This window comes from Fonsecaea nubica (genome assembly GCF_001646965.1).
Source record: "Fonsecaea nubica strain CBS 269.64 chromosome Unknown Scaff12, whole genome shotgun sequence".
Taxonomy (NCBI): domain Eukaryota; kingdom Fungi; phylum Ascomycota; class Eurotiomycetes; order Chaetothyriales; family Herpotrichiellaceae; genus Fonsecaea; species Fonsecaea nubica.
Window position 1 is genome coordinate 137753 of NW_019173685.1, and position 17460 is coordinate 155212.

At 52.2% G+C, this 17460-nt stretch overlaps 6 protein-coding genes across 6 annotated transcripts; 4 read left to right on the forward strand and 2 right to left on the reverse strand.

Moving 5' to 3' along the window:
• Nucleotides 1–761: 761 nt before the first annotated feature.
• AYO20_02725 (hypothetical protein) lies at nt 762–3971 on the reverse strand (the record flags this gene model as incomplete). Its single annotated transcript, XM_022641029.1, has 1 exon — nt 762–3971. The coding sequence occupies one exon, from the start codon at nt 3969–3971 to the stop codon at nt 762–764; it is 3210 nt and encodes a 1069-aa protein (XP_022502904.1).
• A 1247-nt stretch (nt 3972–5218) lies between these two features.
• Nucleotides 5219–6583, forward strand: AYO20_02726 (hypothetical protein; the record flags this gene model as incomplete). Its single annotated transcript, XM_022641030.1, has 3 exons — nt 5219–5273; nt 5541–5587; nt 5651–6583. 3 exons carry the CDS (start codon nt 5219–5221, stop codon nt 6581–6583), a joined length of 1035 nt encoding a protein of 344 aa, XP_022502905.1.
• Nucleotides 6584–6722: 139 nt separating this feature from the next.
• AYO20_02727 (hypothetical protein) lies at nt 6723–7575 on the reverse strand (the record flags this gene model as incomplete). Its single annotated transcript, XM_022641031.1, has 3 exons — nt 6723–7189; nt 7274–7463; nt 7528–7575. 3 exons carry the CDS (start codon nt 7573–7575, stop codon nt 6723–6725), a joined length of 705 nt encoding a protein of 234 aa, XP_022502906.1.
• A 578-nt stretch (nt 7576–8153) lies between these two features.
• On the forward strand, nt 8154–10412 carry AYO20_02728 (hypothetical protein; the record flags this gene model as incomplete). Its single annotated transcript, XM_022641032.1, has 1 exon — nt 8154–10412. One exon carries the CDS (start codon nt 8154–8156, stop codon nt 10410–10412), a length of 2259 nt encoding a protein of 752 aa, XP_022502907.1.
• A 1453-nt stretch (nt 10413–11865) lies between these two features.
• AYO20_02729 (hypothetical protein) lies at nt 11866–13811 on the forward strand (the record flags this gene model as incomplete). The annotated part of the gene is made up of 5 exons (XM_022641033.1): nt 11866–12029; nt 12079–12208; nt 12265–12878; nt 12937–13308; nt 13367–13811. The coding sequence occupies 5 exons, from the start codon at nt 11866–11868 to the stop codon at nt 13809–13811; spliced, it is 1725 nt and encodes a 574-aa protein (XP_022502908.1).
• A 1196-nt stretch (nt 13812–15007) lies between these two features.
• Nucleotides 15008–17006, forward strand: AYO20_02730 (hypothetical protein; the record flags this gene model as incomplete). Its single annotated transcript, XM_022641034.1, has 2 exons — nt 15008–16916; nt 16993–17006. The coding sequence occupies 2 exons, from the start codon at nt 15008–15010 to the stop codon at nt 17004–17006; spliced, it is 1923 nt and encodes a 640-aa protein (XP_022502909.1).
• Between the last annotated feature and the right edge of the window lie 454 nt (nt 17007–17460).

A 17460-nucleotide genomic window follows, 5' to 3' on the forward strand; every position in this document is an offset into this window, starting at 1 on the left:
TCTGTTCGTGCTCGGTGTGTATCTCCTCGCGTCAGGAGTAAGGATGGATTGATTGGTTGATTCTGCGCTCGCCCGTTTATTCGGGAATACAAGAGACTCTCTCTCTCTCGCTTTCCCGACCATATGAGTTACTTACAAGTATGATACAACGTACCTAGGACATACATACGTACCGAGTACAGGACATGGGTACAAGGTCTGCGGTGTCTGGTGCCCAAGGGGGCGATCCTCGATATGTATGCGATGTGTACCCGGTATGTAGGTAGGCACGTATTGTACCCATGGATCCTCGAACGGATGGAAATACATATACGTATCCATTTACACTCTGTATACATTCTAGACCCTCCAGCTTTCTGGTCTGCACGGGACACAAGGTGCACAGAAATGGAAGAGAATACAAGCACGTATAGAAGGAAAAGCGTTGGAAGATAGTGGTGCAGTAGAATAGGATAGATGGATACATAATATTTGATTGATAGATTGATTGTAAGAAATCTCTCCCGTCGAGGGTGCTCGGAACGCTGATAGTTCGCTCGGTGTGTGAGTATATAAGAAGAAATATGTGTGTAGTAGTAGTAGATATGTGGAGTGAAGTAGATAGATATGTATGTCTAGGTCGAGATCATCAAAAGGATTTCGCCTTCACCCATATCCTCTGGTGCCCTTTATTCCCTGAGATGGTGCCTGTTGGTGCCACTCTCGATTCGGTATATGTTGTAAGGTCTGTTTGGATCAAGACGCCCGTCGCTAGCCCCCGGCTATGTCTCGCCCCATTTGTGTTCTGTTCCCAAGACTGCCAACACTATCACCAGGACGAAGACAATGACACCGACGGCGCTCATCCATCGGTTCAAATTCCGCCACCATCGAGCATTCTGGAATTTGAGCTCTGCCACGCCAGCGGCGTGCCGTTCATAGCGGAGTCTGGCCAAGATATCCATCGTTTCCCCCTCTCGTTCGTCCAGGGAATAATCTGAATTGAACTGTTGGGATACAGAATACCGCTGCGATTGCTGAAGTGGATATGACTGACGTTGTCTCTGACGTTGCTCCTGCACCACTTGCTTCTCAATGTCCCCAAAGCTGGCGGGTCTCGCGGGAAGGGGTAGAAGAGCACCCATGAACCAAACCGCAGGCACGAGGAAACCGGCAGTGAAACATATCACCTGGATAGAGCGAAGATCAATGTGCAGCGGCGACTGACGCTCTCCGCCCGAGACGAGATCAGGAAGACCAGTCATCCAGCGGGACTTCGCGTTGAACGGAAATCCAAAGCCACGGGAGACCGACGAACCCGTACCTAGACGGGCATCGTGGTGGAGATGCGGAGAAGAGGACCAACGATGCCAGGACCGACGGAATATGTTGCCACTTGGGCTGACCTGATGGTGGTGTATCACGGACTGGTCATTTTGGGAGTCAACCTGGGAGGCTGAGATACTATATGTGTAGCTGTGATGGTGGATCATGTAGCGGGAGCCTCGTCCGTCTTCGTATGGGTGTTCATGGATCTCGACTACCCCAGCCCAATGGGCCCGAGGATCGGCAGGGCTTAACGGCAAGGAAACTGAGCGAGTGTGAAGATTTGGATTAGATTGTGTTTGTGGGTAAGATTGTCGTCGGCCGGGCAAGGCTGGGGCGGCGGTTGGTAGAGGGCGCACTGGGTTGGAGACCAACGGTCCAACACCCGGTAGAAGATGTGATTTCCGGGCTTCGACCTTTGGTCGTTTCCTCGGGCGGAAAGGGCCTCCAACGCCATCCGTCATTCCCTGATGGATATTGCGAACGCCAGTGCTGACGGCTGACTTGGACGTCTGGGGCCGCGAAGGTGGTTCTAAATGTACTGGAATCGGTGCTTGGGCTGCCGCTCTCTCCCTCAAATTCATGTATGAACCGCTAGAATAAAGGTACTGAAATGAATCCCTGTAAAACCCCGAGTAATACCTTCGGGCCCATGTTGGAACAGGGATGACGCTCGTAATGCTGCTAGAAGAACCTGGGCGGAGGGAATTGGAAAGGGATCTGTTTGGTCGTGACTTCGTAAATGATTTCATGGAATTAAGTCGCGCAATTGACTGCTGTGAAGAGTTATTTGAAGAGTACATGTAGCCGATGCTCCGGCTTGACCGAAGGGGTGGTGATCTATACGGATACTCTGTCCAAGGCAAAGCTGAGACTTCGTCCGTTGCCTCGTTTTGGTGCGCATCCAAATCTTGATGGCTGTATTCTGTTTCCCACTCAGAGTCGCACTGTGGCTCGTCCGGTGTTTCCGCTTCTTGAACGAGCCGGATTTGTGTCAGGTTTGCCCCTTCATTGATGATGTAGGTGGATGCTGGGGCCAGGTCTTCAGACAACAGATATTGGTCGAGATCATCGGGTACTGAAGATGCTTCACTGGTTGGTCTGGTTCGAACCCACGAGCCCTCAGAGGGGACCGCTGATAGCCGTGATGAGAATTTCGGCAAGGATCCTTGGGTGGACATGGACCTCGAAGTACGTTTGGGGACTGCAAGGCCAGCCTGTTGGCTTACAGCAGGAGCTCGAACAATGGGGTATTGAATACGCGGTGGACTTGAGCTTAAGGCGGCTTGAAGACTGGCGTGAGTGTCGCCGACAGAAATGCTATCGGAAGTTCCATCATCTCTCTCCAAAAGTCGGACCACTGGGCTAGATTCATCGACCGGTTCGTTGATTTGTTTGATGCTTTGCGGCGCGGAAGACGGAATACCGGGGTCAACAGGAGAGCTCGCGCTTCCTGCAGCAGACGATGGAATGTAACGGTGAACTGGGGGACTCGATGCCAGTGAAATTGTTGCTCCACCTCGTTCGGCGAAAGACGTCCCTCCCTCAGACTCGGACCTCTTCCTTTTCTTCGATGAGCTTGACGACGATCTCGAAAGTGGAGAAGAGTTGGGCAAGTCAGGACGAGCCGCCGTCGGGGATGACGGGCCTAGTTTTATAACATTTGGACTTGACGACTGGTCGGTGCTTGGAAATTGCTCCGTACTGGATGTATGCGCGAGACGCACAAGATTGGGACTGGACGACTGATCGCTGCTCTGGAACTGATCCGTACTGGAGGATTTCGCAAGACGAACCACGTTTGGACTGGACGACGGAGCGATATTTTGAAATTGCTTGGGGCTGGACGTGTGTGCGAGCCGAGTAACGTTGGGACTCGAAGAGACATCATTCTCGGACTCCGCACTTGATACCTCTTCGAACGCTTCAAGCAAAGGACCTCTCAAGTCTCTGAACGATGGCAGTCTTGGACTTGACGTTACTGCGTGCACTTTGTAGTTTGGAGTCGAAGTGGCAGCAACCCTCTCCGGGATCGACGTGAAAGAGGAACGAGACGAAATCCTTTTGAGGGTAAGAGGCCCAGGTGGTAACGGGGGTAGCAGCGCCAGATCATCGGCCGCGATCTTTTGCAGCGATTCCCAAGCATACGCGCCCGATAGACTTTCACTCGAGCTGAGACTTCTCAGTCGAAACGAACTGCCGGTGCTTGGACGAAGGGCTGGTGACGTTGCGGTGGATGGACGGGACGCTTCTTCGGCTTGGGACTCATACAGGTCTCTCAACGCTTTGACCGATCGCTTCAGCCTAACAGTCGGCTTTGACCCTCCTCCTCCGCCGCCGCCGCCGCCTCCTCCTTGCGAACTCCAGGAAGCATCGCTGCTTCTAACCGATGGACTCTCATGCAGAAACCCAGTAGTGTCGGCGAGTTGGCTTGGCCCGAAGCTCTTCTTCCTGCGGATGGTACTGGGTAGGAGAACGTGAGCGGGTTTCGTAGGGAACGGAGTGCTTTTGTATATGTCCGAAGTGCCTTGGTCTGATCTTGACTCCGGACCTAGACGAGCCGAGAGCTCATTCGTCTCCGAAGATGTTCTTTCTTGTAGAGGTGTCCGTTTAGGAGCAGTCCGCTTCGGCGATATGAGCTTCACCGACGAAGGGGACGAGGACATAATTATCTCATCGTCGCAACAAGCAACCGGCGACGCATTCGGTGACTCGCGAGTTCGATCGCAGGTCCCAAGGGTGTGCTCGGTCAGGGTAGTAGGTAGGGTAAAGAACGACTGAAGGTGAGATGTGCGAGGTCGAAGAGAGCGACAAGTGGGCGCGCGCGCTCAATGTGCGGTATTATTGAAGTCTCATGCCAGTGGAATAACAGTGACGAGTATTTTCGGAGATATTTTGCACTCAAAGTACTTGTAGCTCAGGTTAGGGCGACGATCAAGCGGAGCTGCATATGCATGCTTCAGGGCGAGTTAAATTGAGATATCATCAGCTGCAGGAGTGGCGGAGTACGATTGAGCGGCTGATGTCTGAGACCTCGTTTGGTATGTGCAAACGCTGCTTGTGTATGTACATAGGAAAAGAATGTAGGATGCTGTGTAGTCTCTGGATTCGACGAAGTAGTTGAAGAGTCGCAGGTTGGTTTTGGACAACAGTCGACCACCACCTGAACCTGGACGGACCTCTGGATACCCGCCTCTCGACTATTCGCGATCAGGGGACGAAGCGACTTTGTGATCCTTGTTCTCCTTCTCTTTTGGAGGCTGAACCCATGTAAGATTGGAGTGGCTCCCAGGTCTTTTGGTGCCAATCCGGAGTATTATTGCGCAAGGACCACGCTCAAAGGACTCATCTTGTCGATTGCTTTTGTGTCAAGGAGGGTCTCGGGTGTTGGTTGGCAGGTCGCGTCTCACGCTTTTCTCCATCTTGATCGCGTGGCACACTGGAAGTATCGAAAATCCCCGATTGGACCATGGTGTGTCACGAAATTAACGCGACAATCTGGCTGCATACAGGGGGATGGAAGAAGCGTTTGTGGCGCAGCCAGCAACAACACAGACGGAGTAATTCCAATTTTCCGGGTCCGAATTCTGGGGACTTGAAGTCAATAGCGTCGCCGCTCAATCCCCAGAGAATGATTTGATTCTGGATAGCGGAAAAAAGATTGCTGGCGGTGAGTCGGTGACAGCCACAGTGGCATCGACTATTATTGCTGCCTTCACCGACTGTTGGGTGTCTGATCTCATCGTCGCCCCCTCCAAGACGCCACCATATCGATTAGGGAATTCGTCAAAGCCCCCTTTATCCAGAGTCCACTTCAACCTCACCACAGTCTGGCCCTCTGGCCCAACATCCTCTGTGCTCATTATTGGAGTTTAAACCACTTGCCAGCTGGCAGCCTGCGCCTGGCCTCGCCATGGCTCCCGTCAACTTCTTCCTCCAGCTGAAAAACACTTATTTTGGCCATGCAGGTACGTTGGCTCTTCATTGGTTCGCAGTTGTCGACATGTCGGCTCCCCTGAAACTAGTTCTCTCACAGACCTTCATTGTCTCTGTATGAATGGGCTGTCAATCCAAACAATGCTCTCCCGAATCCACCCATTGATCAATACACGATCCCAATCGTCGCGTTGTTTACGGATCTATTGTCCTGGCCCCGACTGATGCGGTTACATATCGATAATGTCGTGACTGGCCCCGATCGTTGATGCTTGTTGCTGACCCGAATGACGAAACAGACAAGGACAAGCCCATCATCTCGCCTACCACAGCAGCCATACTATCGGTAGGCCCAATGGTGGTGTGTACACACTGACCACGCGCGGATTGCTGATCATCCCTCCACCAGGTTCTTTGCACGCTGATCTACGTGGTCCCTTTCTACCTTTTCTCCTCCACCAGGCCATCGCCAACGCTAAACCGCGATGCTCCCAGCGTTATTCGCGCGCGTATCCGGACCGTCACATTGGCTTGTATCATCGGTGCCACTGGCACTCTCTATCTGCTCGTCGGAACAGCGAAGCTCTCGGTAACCGACGCTCTGCATATGCTGGGCTGTTGGCCGGTTCGACCATGGGACTTGTTTAGATGCTTCGCCCTGACATTGTTGTTGTATGTCGGGCCGCTGTTTGAAAAGGTTTTCGTGGAGGGAGAGTTCGATAACCTGCGCCAGCGTGGTGTTGCTGCGATTAGCGAAACTCTTAGCAGCTGGCAGGGCTACAGGAACTACGTCGCTGGGCCTATCACTGAGGAGGTTGTCTTTCGATCCGTTCTCATCCCCATCCACCTGCTCGCCAAAATCTCCCCGGGCAGGATCGTTTTCCTGACACCACTCTACTTCGGCATCGCCCATGTCCACCACTTTTACGAGTTTCATTTGACCCATCCTCACATCCCACTTTTGCCGGTCTTGTTGAGGTCCGTACTCCAGTTCACCTATACCACCCTTTTTGGCTGGTTTGCCGCCTTTGTTTACATGCGTACGGGCTCGGTCTACGCTTGCATCATCATTCATTCATTTTGCAACTGTGTCGGTCTTCCTCGTTTCTGGGGCCGCGTGAGGAGACCGGAGGACTACTCGATCCACCCTGTTGTCATCCGTGGCAAAGACGATACGGACCTCGTTCAGGCTGCGACACAAGGTCAAAAGCTGGGGTTGCGGTGGACGGTGGCGTATTACCTGCTTCTGGTTGCGGGTGCATATGCTTTTTCGCGTGGGCTGTGGCCATTGACTTTATCAGAGGCGGCTCTGGCCGAATTCGCGCACAACAAACACAGATAGGCAAAGTTCCACCTTTGTCCATGTGGGTCGCTGCATAGAATTCCTGAGCTGGGATCACAGGAGGCGTTCTCTATACACTGATGGAATTGGGCTCCTCAAATCAACTCAGGGTGAAGGAATCAATTTTGGTGGAGGACCGCTATTGATTCTTCAGACGGGAGGCCGTCGCTTTTCTATTTTTTCTCTCTTTCCTCCTTTCCTCCCATCTTCCCCAACCAGCGTCCTGGATGTCTTCTGTGACAATCAAGTCTCTCACTCGCAGTCTCCTACATATCCAACTCTCCAACGCCCAGTCCAGCCACCCGTAATGCCGTAAATAGGAGGTGAATAGAAACCAGATGACGGCAAAAACTGCTCCCGCAGCAACCCCGACCCAGACTTGCTTTGGTGTATGGTAGTTCAGGTAGACGCGGCTGGCAGCAACAGCGCCGGCGCCTATACAGGCGAGCATAGACAAAATGACTCGCTCGGTCAAGCTGGTGGGCGAATAACTTGCTGAAGGATCAGGGACGTGGCGGAAGATCAAGAAGAGACTAAATGAGATGGCAAAAAAGGCCACGAATTGCGAATGCGAAGAGGGCATGCCATAGCCCTTGCCTGTCATTTCTGTCCAACCACACAGATCAATAAAATACGACTCTTAGAGCTTCGACAAGGATGGGTCCATGGCTGAGGAAAGGCACGACGTACGTTTGGGACGTTCTTCCCGTATCAGCCGTTTCAGACCGAAATTCACCACTTCACACGCCATTTGGCCGGCGAACATGAGAAATATCTCGGCTTCCCGCGATGCCCATATCAGAGTGACATAGATTACACATAGACCCTGTGGTACCAGAGCCAGCCATGCTGATGCGTAGGATATGGGGTCACCAGGAGTCTGGTGCTGTCAGTTGTGCCACAATAACGGTCAATTTTCCATGGTGGACAAGGTAGGGACTTACATAGCGAACGTGGGTGAGCGACAACGAGGCGAGAGGCGGATCGTCCATCCCTGACACAAAGTTGGTATTTACCACAGGTGGAGAGCAGATGACCCAATGACTCAACCGGTGAGGAGAATGAAAGAGATATCAAGGATGTCAAAAGGAGATGTGAGTAATGAGAAGCGAGGCTGAACGCAGTGTGGCGAGGCACAAGCCACCAACTGTGCCACCAACCCAAGTAAGCTGGCCCCTCAAGCTCCTCAAGCCCCTCCAAGTTGTCGTCTAGCGTCGACAATGTCTGGGTGCCTCATCGATAACTTTCCATCAATCAGATTCGAGGCCTTTTCTCTTTTTTTCCTCTGCGCCTGGTGCGTCATTGTTTGGTTTGTTTGTATATATGCATGAATGAGTCGAGACCTTTTGCCGAGGACCAGAGATCCATAATGCGTCCGTTGTGACTTGCTTTGTCTTTTTCTACAAAGGCCCCTTGAACAAATGATCCATTGTGTCTACTGGGTGTTTACTGATTCTACTGACTTGTGGCGGTATCTCACATCTCGTCTTAATAACTCGACCGTCGACCCTCGCAATTCTTCCGTTTCCCCATATTCTCACAATAATCGATCTCTACATACATGTAAAAGATGGATGATGACCCATATGCTACCGAAGATGAAAGAGCTGGTGAACTCTCGACCATCGCCGCCATCTACCCTGAACTCGTGGTCGATGATCAAGATCCATATACTGCTACGCTCGATCTCGCCGTAACACCGATTCAACCCCTGCGCATTCTCTTCAAACCCGCTGCGGACAGTGCGCCACCTTTACTACCCACACCACCCACCTCCCCAGAACAAAGTCAGAATGAGGGCGAGGCGAAACCTGAGTTGCAATACCCTGTCCTCCCTCTTGACGCCCATGAACTGTCTCATCTGCCTCCACTATCACTCCGAATCTCGCTGCCCGAGGGCTATCCAGCCACTAAGCCTCCAGTTGTCTCGGTGTCCGTTACACCCCAGTGGCTACCCCGACCCCTCCTAAAGCGGCTCAGAGATGATTGTCATAGACTATGGGAAGAGCTGGGAAAAGACCAGGTTGTTTATGCCTACATAGACCATGTCCAACAAGAGGGGGAACGAGCTTTTGGTCTTGCGGGCGAGACCGATGTTCAATTATCTAGCGATTTGAAGGTGGCGATGCTGGATTTCGACCTCAAGACAAAGCGCGAACTTTTTGAGAAAGGGACCTTTGACTGTGGAATTTGTCTGGAACCTAAAAAGGGGATACAATGCCACCGCCTGATGTCATGTGGGCACGTCTTTTGCATCGCATGCTTGCAGGAATTTTTCAAGAGTTGCATAACGGAGGGAGACGTTGACAACGTCAAATGTCTCGATCCGAGTTGCGGCAAGGACGAGCCTGTACAGGTGGGCGCCAATGGTAGGCCCTTGAAGAGACGGAGACAAGATCGAACTCTCAACCCCAGCGAGCTGTTACAGATTCCCCTGGAACAAGCACTGGTTCAGCGCTATGTCCGGCTCAAGCGAAAGAAACGACTCGAATCAGACAAGAACACCATTTACTGCCCCCGACAATGGTGCCAAGGAGCCGCCAAATCCAAAAAACATCCCAAACCCATTGACCCAATGAATGATATTGAGGAGGGGTCCGACTCGGAGGAGGAAGAAATGCCAGAGCCAGCGCCTGGGCAACAGAACAATAACCAACGCGACCCAGAGGATGTTCCCGTGTCTGAACGTCTGGCTGTGTGCGAAGACTGTGACTTTGCATTCTGCAGTGTCTGTCAGAAAGGGTGGCACGGGGAACTCGTAAGATGCAGCCCTCGCCGGCAAAAGGAGATCAACGAGGAAGAAGCTGCGTCAGAGGCATATCTGAAGAAATACTCCACACCTTGTCCAACCTGCAGCGCGCCCGCACAGAAGACCATGGGGTGCAACCACATGACATGCTTCAGATGCAAATGCCATTTCTGCTACCTATGTCAAGCATGGCTTCTGCCTGACAATCCTTACAGCCACTACAACGACCCTAAGAGCAAATGCTACATGCGTTTGTGGGTTATGGAAGAAGGAGACGGCGAAGACGTCGAAGCAGGACGACTCCAGAATCCTGATCTTGCGGAATGGCACGAGATAGATGTTCCAGAAGAGGAGTTGGACGACGAAGAATTGCCCCCAGAGAACTTCGCCGCCTTTCGAGGAGACCATGGCCGGCCCTTTGCCGACGAAGAAGATACAGATGACGAAGAGCCAGCACCTGACCAACGACGCAACCGGCAGTTGCACATCGAAATCGTGAACTTTGCACGGCCTGGAGCACCAAACGCTCAGCGAATAGACCTTCCTGAACGACCACGAGCTCAAGCGCTTGTACCGCCACCGGCACCAAATCCGCCCAGAGCCAGACCTCGACGAAGAGGCGGTGGTCAGCAAGCCAACCGTCAACGTGCGATGGTCAACGAACCTGGACGCGCAGACCGGGCACGAGCGCAACCTCGAGGTCGATTGCGTCTTCCTGTGGCGCCAATAGCTCAAGATGTACGAGCAGCCGGAGATGACCAGAATGATGCGAACCAGCAAATTGACAGAGATGAACATGCCCTACCAGATGTCAATGGTGACGGAAACAATGATCCTGCAGCACGACCAGCACAGCTTCCGCTGGCAGCTCCTGGCCAAGGAAATCACCCAGGCGCCGCCCATGGTGCACATGCAGGCCCCGTTCGTGTGATGGGTCTAGAAAGATTTCTGCAACTTGCTCAACAAGATCTGGAGGATGAGTGGGATTCAGACGAGATGGAGGATGACGATTTCCAAGCCATAGAGCATGAGCATGAGCCAAGACGAAGAGGACAGGAGAGGGTGGTGGGCTGGCGGTGACATGCAGATGGTCTAGGCGAGGAACTGCTGCTCGGCGTATATAATGGAAATTATGGATGGAGAGACATGACTTACAGTGGCTGTGATATGCTTGTATAGAAAATGAACATTTGAATTGACGACTGCATAGCTTGTCTACACCGCATAGACGCCGTGAGGAGTTAGTCGCCAAGCTGGTGACCAGAGGCAGTAGGATCTGAGAAGAGACTTGTTTCCTCCACGCTATACACATATACTGAATGATTACAATGACACGCAATATAGCCCCGCAACGGATGTTTCCATGTGACAAGAAGTGTTGTTGCATCCGAATAGAGGCACTTCAGATTGCTCGCGCATACGAGGCTTAGGTTGTAATCTGTTCGAGTCTAGAGTAGAAATTCATCACAGGCAGCATGTTCGTCTTGCTTCGGAAAGGGTTTCTATTGTAGTGCAAGAGCAGCAAGTGTCCAAGCAGATCAAACCCCTCTTCAGGAAGTCGCTTCCTCTTACGGTATTTGTCAGTGTGCGCGCCGGTTTCCAGGTATCCTGCTTCGCTGCCGAGTACCCAGACTGGGTGCATAAAACTGCGCACATCTTGACCTTTCGCATCTTCCCGTGCCTGTGGGATCATCAATGCCCTCTTGGATCAAATTTTGAATCCCACAATCCGCTCTCTTGTGCCCTCGTGCCTGAACTCTTGTGATCATAAGCAGAAACTAAGATTTCGAGCTTCGACGTCGAGTGGATAAGGAGCTAGAAGCACATCGAAGATCGAGGCGGGAACACACGTGGTAGGGCTGGACTGTCGCCAATGAGATGGGGCTGGTGGGCAAGGAGGAATCGACTGACGCAATGATCGGCTTTGCGCTGCCAAGCGGGCTGTTTGGCGGTGTCCGGTAGTGTTAATGATGTCTTTGTTGCTTGATGATGTCTTGAACACAAGTCAAAGATGAGCGGGAGGAGCAAGCCGTGATGTCACTCACCCAATGCCAAGTTGCGCTAAACGCAAATGTGACGTCGATCTTTAAGGTTAGAACCAAAGCCAATACTGGGAGAGTCGCCGTGCTCTTGACAAGAATCCTTCCCAGTATCCACGCAGCCACGGCGGGCTGGCAACTCACGATCCTCAATTCCCTATACCTGTCATGGATAGACCGTCTGACCTTTGCTCAAGCGAGAACCATCCTTGCCCCTGCACTTTTGGGTCCACTCGCCGCGTGCCGAACTGTTATTCGGTAGCCGATGTGGCTTCCTTGGTCGCCACCTTTTTTTCCACAGGAGAATTCCATAGGCTAACCCCAGGTTTTCTTTGTTCGTCGCGCAATGATATCAGAGCCCAGGAAGTATTACCCATAGTCGCCCGCTGTATAATAAACCCCCTTTCTTCCCCACTGCTGAACAGCAACCGCCCTTCGAGGCTTGTTGAACTTGTAAAGGTATCCCGCGATCATCCTCATCACCACCGCCCAACATGAAGGGCATGAGCACCAAAGTATACTTTGATAAGTACAACCCTAATTCAGAGAAGGGAGAAGATGTCAGGCGCTCTCTGGCTGGCCTCGACTACTCACCCCTTCCTCGGGTGACGGGTCGCTCGTTGGCCATGGGCTGCTTGGTCTCAATGGGTGGCTTGATGTAAGTTGCACCTACTCTACGGCTCTGCAACAGCTAACATGCCTTCCAGCTTTGGTTACGATACCGGCCAGATTTCGGGCTTCTTGGAGATGCCAGATTTTCTCAAGCGGTTTGCACAATCTCACGGAAATGGAGAGTATAAATTTAGCGATGTCAGATCCGGACTTATAGTTGCCATGGTACGGACGAGAGTCATTCTTGCCATTCGTTTCGAACCCTGACTAACGTGCTTCAGCTATCCATTGGAACTCTTATCGGGGCTTTGTTGGCTGCTCCAATTGCCGACAGGATTGGGCGTAAATTCTCGATCAGCTTCTGGTCTATCATTGTCTCGGTCGGATTCGTTATTCAGATTGCATCCGTCGATGCATGGTATCAGGTTATGATCGGTCGACTTGTGGCTGGCCTTGGAGTGGGAGCCCTATCAGTCCTTGTCCCCATGTTCCAAGCCGAAACTGCTCCGCCGTGGATTCGTGGTGCCCTCGTGTGCACCTACCAGCTCTTCATCACACTCGGCATTTTCCTTGCCGCGTGCTTCAACTACGGGACGTATAAAGGCCAGCAGAACAACTCGGCATCCTGGAGGATTGTCATTGGCCTTGGCTGGCTATGGACACTCATTCTGGGAGTGGGTATCTTGTTATTCGACGAGACTCCGCGATATGCCTACCGCAGAGGGAGGTTTGAAGAGGCCAAGCAAACGCTTATGAAGGTGTACGGTGCTCCTGCCAACCACTACGCCATCTACACGCAGATGGAGGAGATTGAGAGCAAATTCCGTGCCGAGGACCAGACAAAAGGAAATCCTATCCATGAGTTTGTCGTCATGCTCAGAGCACCAAGGATGGGGTAAGTACCAACACACAGGACGCTCATAGAAAGTGGAATGCTGACTCCGTGGGTCCAGATACCGAATTGCCCTGGGTGTGATGTTACAGATGTTCCAGCAACTCACCGGTGCCAACTTCTTCTTTTACTACGGCACCACGATCTTCAAGTCCGTCCAGATCAGCTCTTTCGTTACTCAGATGATCCTAAACGGTGTCAACTTTGGAGTTACCTTCATCGGTCTCTATCTCGTCGAGCACTATGGGCGAAGGAAGTCGTTGATCGCGGGGAGCATGTGGATGTTTGTCTGTTTCATGATTTTCGCATCAGTCGGTCACTTCTCCCTAGACAACCAGGATCCAGCCAGAACGCCTAAGGCTGGTATTGCCATGATTGTATTTGCGTGTTTGTTTATTCTGGGCTTCGCTACCACATGGGGTCCAATGGTCTGGTAAGTAACCATGTATCCATCTGGCCCCTGTTGACTTCCGCTAATTGTTCAATTCTAGGACTTTGATTGCCGAACTCTTCCCATCACGATACAGGGCCAAGGGTATGGCCATTGCAACTGCAAGCAACTGGACATGGAACTTCCTCATTGCATTCTTCACTCCGTTCATCATCAGTGCGATCGATTTCAGATATGGATACGTGTTTGCCGGCTGCAATTTGGCTGCAGGTCTCCTTGTGTACTTCTTCGTCATTGAAGGACAAGGACGAACGCTGGAGGAAATCGACACCATGTATATTGAACATGTGTCCCCCATGAAATCTTCCAAGTGGGAAGCACCACCTGCGGCGGAGATGGCCCGAATCAGAAGACAGGCCGGCACTGAGGTTGCTGCATCAGAGGACGTCGAGTCCCGGGGCATCTACAGCGGAGAGACGGAAAGGGGGCATGATGGTGACAAAGAAGTCGACCAGACCAGGGAGATTCATGCTGAGAGGGTGTAGGTGTGGGAGCACCAGTGATTGACATAAACATGTACAACACTTCTGTACCAACAGTATGGACATGTGAGGAAACGAAAAGTGTTTGTGAGGTTGAGGTCCCCTTTGGTCGATAAAATAGTTCACAGCAAAGCAATGGGTAATAGTAATGATGACAGTAGCCTTTGTTCAGTTTGCTTACTCCTGAGTACCAGAGTAGCATTGATGCAGATTGTGTGGGCAGCATATGCTTTCCGGATTGGGCGATGCCGAATCTCTCCTTATCAAACAACCAATCACACCCGCCCAGTTTGTTATCGACTTACCTAGACCTATACAGGCATGGCTATCCTGCATTGTCCAGCTAATCAATCCCCAAGGCCTTGGTCCATCGGCAGCGGCTCCCGGGCCCGATGCCTCCACCTCCGCTATCAATTCAAAGTTCTCTCCACATTCACCCTCGCTGACCCTCCCACGGACGGCGACATTGACACAACAAAGTCGTTCTCTTATTGCAAACGGCCCATTTCTACAGAAGACTACGCCATCCCGCTTGCCCCTGAATGCGCCGAGCCCAGCATCTGCCCCCTCCATGTCCGGAGCCGAACGCCAACCGACAGATGGTCCTCAGGCAGCCCGATTCACGAGCAGTAATGCCGAGCAGAGGCAGGAAAACACCATGTCGAAGCGTAGACAGCCAAAAAGCCGTACGGGTGAGCTACACCTCGGGTTGAGATTGCCATTTGGCGTTTATGTATCCACTGTTCTGGGTACAAGTGATAATGAACCGATCGCTAACTTGTGCATCTATCATCAGGCTGCAATACCTGCAAAGCCCGACGCATGAAATGCGATGGTGAGAGCCAACTTCTTTGAAAGCGAAGACGATTTCTGTCAGAACTACCCGTTGCACACGAGACTGTTTGGTTCTGACCGTGAAGCCACTTATCGTGTTGCCTATATTATTTGTTATTGCAACCGGCAAGCCTGCTGACCGCTTGTAGAAGCCAAACCGTCCTGCACACAGTGCCTCGACAGAGGTGTCGAATGCGGCGGCTATGTCAGAAACCTCAAGTGGAAGTTGGTGGGAGAGCAGCCCAAAAAGCGCAGCCGGCCAGAGGGTACGATCGCATCATTCGGTCTTTATCAATACTGTTGCCAGCTTATCAGACTGTGACGCTGACTAGCTGGCAGAAAGGCAACTTCAAAGCTTGGAGAACATGTCTATCGAACGGATATCGCCACCATTTTACAAGGATACAACTTCAGGTGACCATGTTACAACACCACCTCTCCAGGCTGAAGCGAGTCTGGCACAGGGCATCGCGAGCACCAATAGCGCATCATCGGCACGGACTCGAGAAGAGCCTCTTTGGCAATCTTTACCGCAGGACCAACTCTTCGACTTTGGTGATGTTGATTTCAGCGTCGACTTCTTCCTGGGCGAAGGAAACATCGATCTGAATGTGCCTAGCGCCCTGGGCTCTCCGACCAATACCTCCCCGGGGCCGTCACTAGAAATGACCGACACTCATCTTTCTTCCTCGAGACATGGGATAGATATAGATATGCGGAAAGAAAAGGCCCCCGACTTATCCGACCTGATTATCTCACCACCCTACATCCCACGGGACTTTGAGGGCCAGAGTGGGACTGCAGCTGATTCTGGTCAACCTAGCCTGCGACGCGGTAACATAGCAGACAATCATGTCCTTCGCGAACGGCCCTCGCCATTCTCAGACACTCCACAAACAGTCAAGCAACTTTTTGACAGGCATCTCTGTGATGTTCTTTCTATCAAGGACGATCCATTGACAAATCCTTGGCGGCTATATGTATGGCCACTGGCTGATGAGTGCCCGGCACTCTACCATGCTCTTGCAGCGATGACATATCTGTACCTGGGCAACGCACGGCCCGAATTCAGTGGGGCTGGTTCAAGGAATTTCCACGCCAGCCTCGAGGCTTTGGCACGGGGTCAAAACAAGCCGGACACCAGTCTTGAAGCCTCTATCGCCGCAAGATTGGCCCTTGGTTTCGCGGAAGCATGGGACGACCAAGCAGCCTCTCCTGGTGTCGAACACATCAAAACTGCTGGAACGCTACTTCGAGGCGCCTTCGATAAAGACAGGATTACGAGGCTAACGAGTGACGAGCTAGATCGTTTGAACTTCCTGGCGCGCACTTGGGTGTACAAAGTCGTTATGACTGGCTTGACAACCTCTGACGATGGCGAGTTCCTCGACGTCGAGTCCATAACAACCTATCTTGAGCTTGATCGTCTACCGGTCGAACAGCAGCTGGATCCGCTTCTTGGCTGTGCAATTACGCTGTTCCCGCTGATTGCGCGTCTAACCAATATTATCAAGGCTGTCCGGCGGAGGACCGAGAAACACAACTCTCCGTCCATTATCTCCAGAGGCGCCGAGTTATGGACAGCCATCGAGGACTGGAGCCCATCATTTGATCCACAGCAGTCAGAAGACCCCCCATCTCACGTCTCTGATATCATACAGACGGCGGAAGCATACCGTTGGACAGCGTTATTATTGCTCCGGCACGCCGTACCAGAGCTTCCGTGGGCTCATTCAATGTGGGCGCTTGCGGAGAAAGTGTTAATCTATCTTGCAACTACGCCGGTCACGTCTCGAACAATGGTCATCCAGATATTTCCGCTGATGGCGATCGGTGGCGAGGCATTTGACGAAGAAGACCGCAACTGGGTCTGTCAGAGATGGGATGCCATGGCCAAGCGCATGCCAATTTCGAGAATGGACAAGTGCCTGAAAGTCACAAAGGAGGTCTGGAGGAGGAAGGACACGTTTGAAGCACAACGTGGCGCGTGCCCCAGCTGTGGTGCTTATCGGCCGAGGTTGACCGGGACCGGCTCCCCCATGGACACCTTGACGGACACGGACTTGTCTGTCGCATCCTCCAAGAAATCCGAGGAAGGGAGTCGCCGATGTCGATGCAACGCGGTCAAACTCAATAATACCCCGTCATCCAACTTCCCGGACTCGTTGGCCTTCAAGAAAGGAATCGACAACATCACGAGGGCGGGCAATTTGCATTACACGGTGAGGGGGGAATTACATTGGTTGAAAGTCATGGAAGACTGGAAATGGCAAGGTGAGTTTTCCGGGAGTGGGTCGTCACGAGTCACGGCCCCGAACCATGTTACTTTGGTACTGACTCGTTGCAACAGTTGTACTTGGGTGAGACAATACGAGGACCATTGATTCCCGAGACAAGTGATTGGGGCGTGTTTGTTCTGGTGCGAGGTTCAAGCACCTGATCGGCCGGACACGGCGCAAGGCTGCCGTCTGACTCTGTGCGGGGGCCCCACCCCCTACAGAGAACTAACCCAACTTGGAGAAAAAGTACGGCAGCCTCGACCTATCCATCCGTTCTGGGTAGTCTTGGAAAACTCACATCGATCAATGAGTGGGAAAGGTCATATCGGTGGCTCGAGGGATCGGGCAGCAAGGGAAGATCTATCTTACCAGTATCTACGAGGTACCTCTACAGCTGGATCAGGGACACTCCAAATATTCCTCCTTCCAGCAAGATGCCAGCAGATCCAGATCCGAAACCGCTTCCACCTCCATCTCTTCCTTTGAACAATGAAACCCCGAATCCCGTTCCGGAGTACCGAGTACCTTACCCCTTTCTT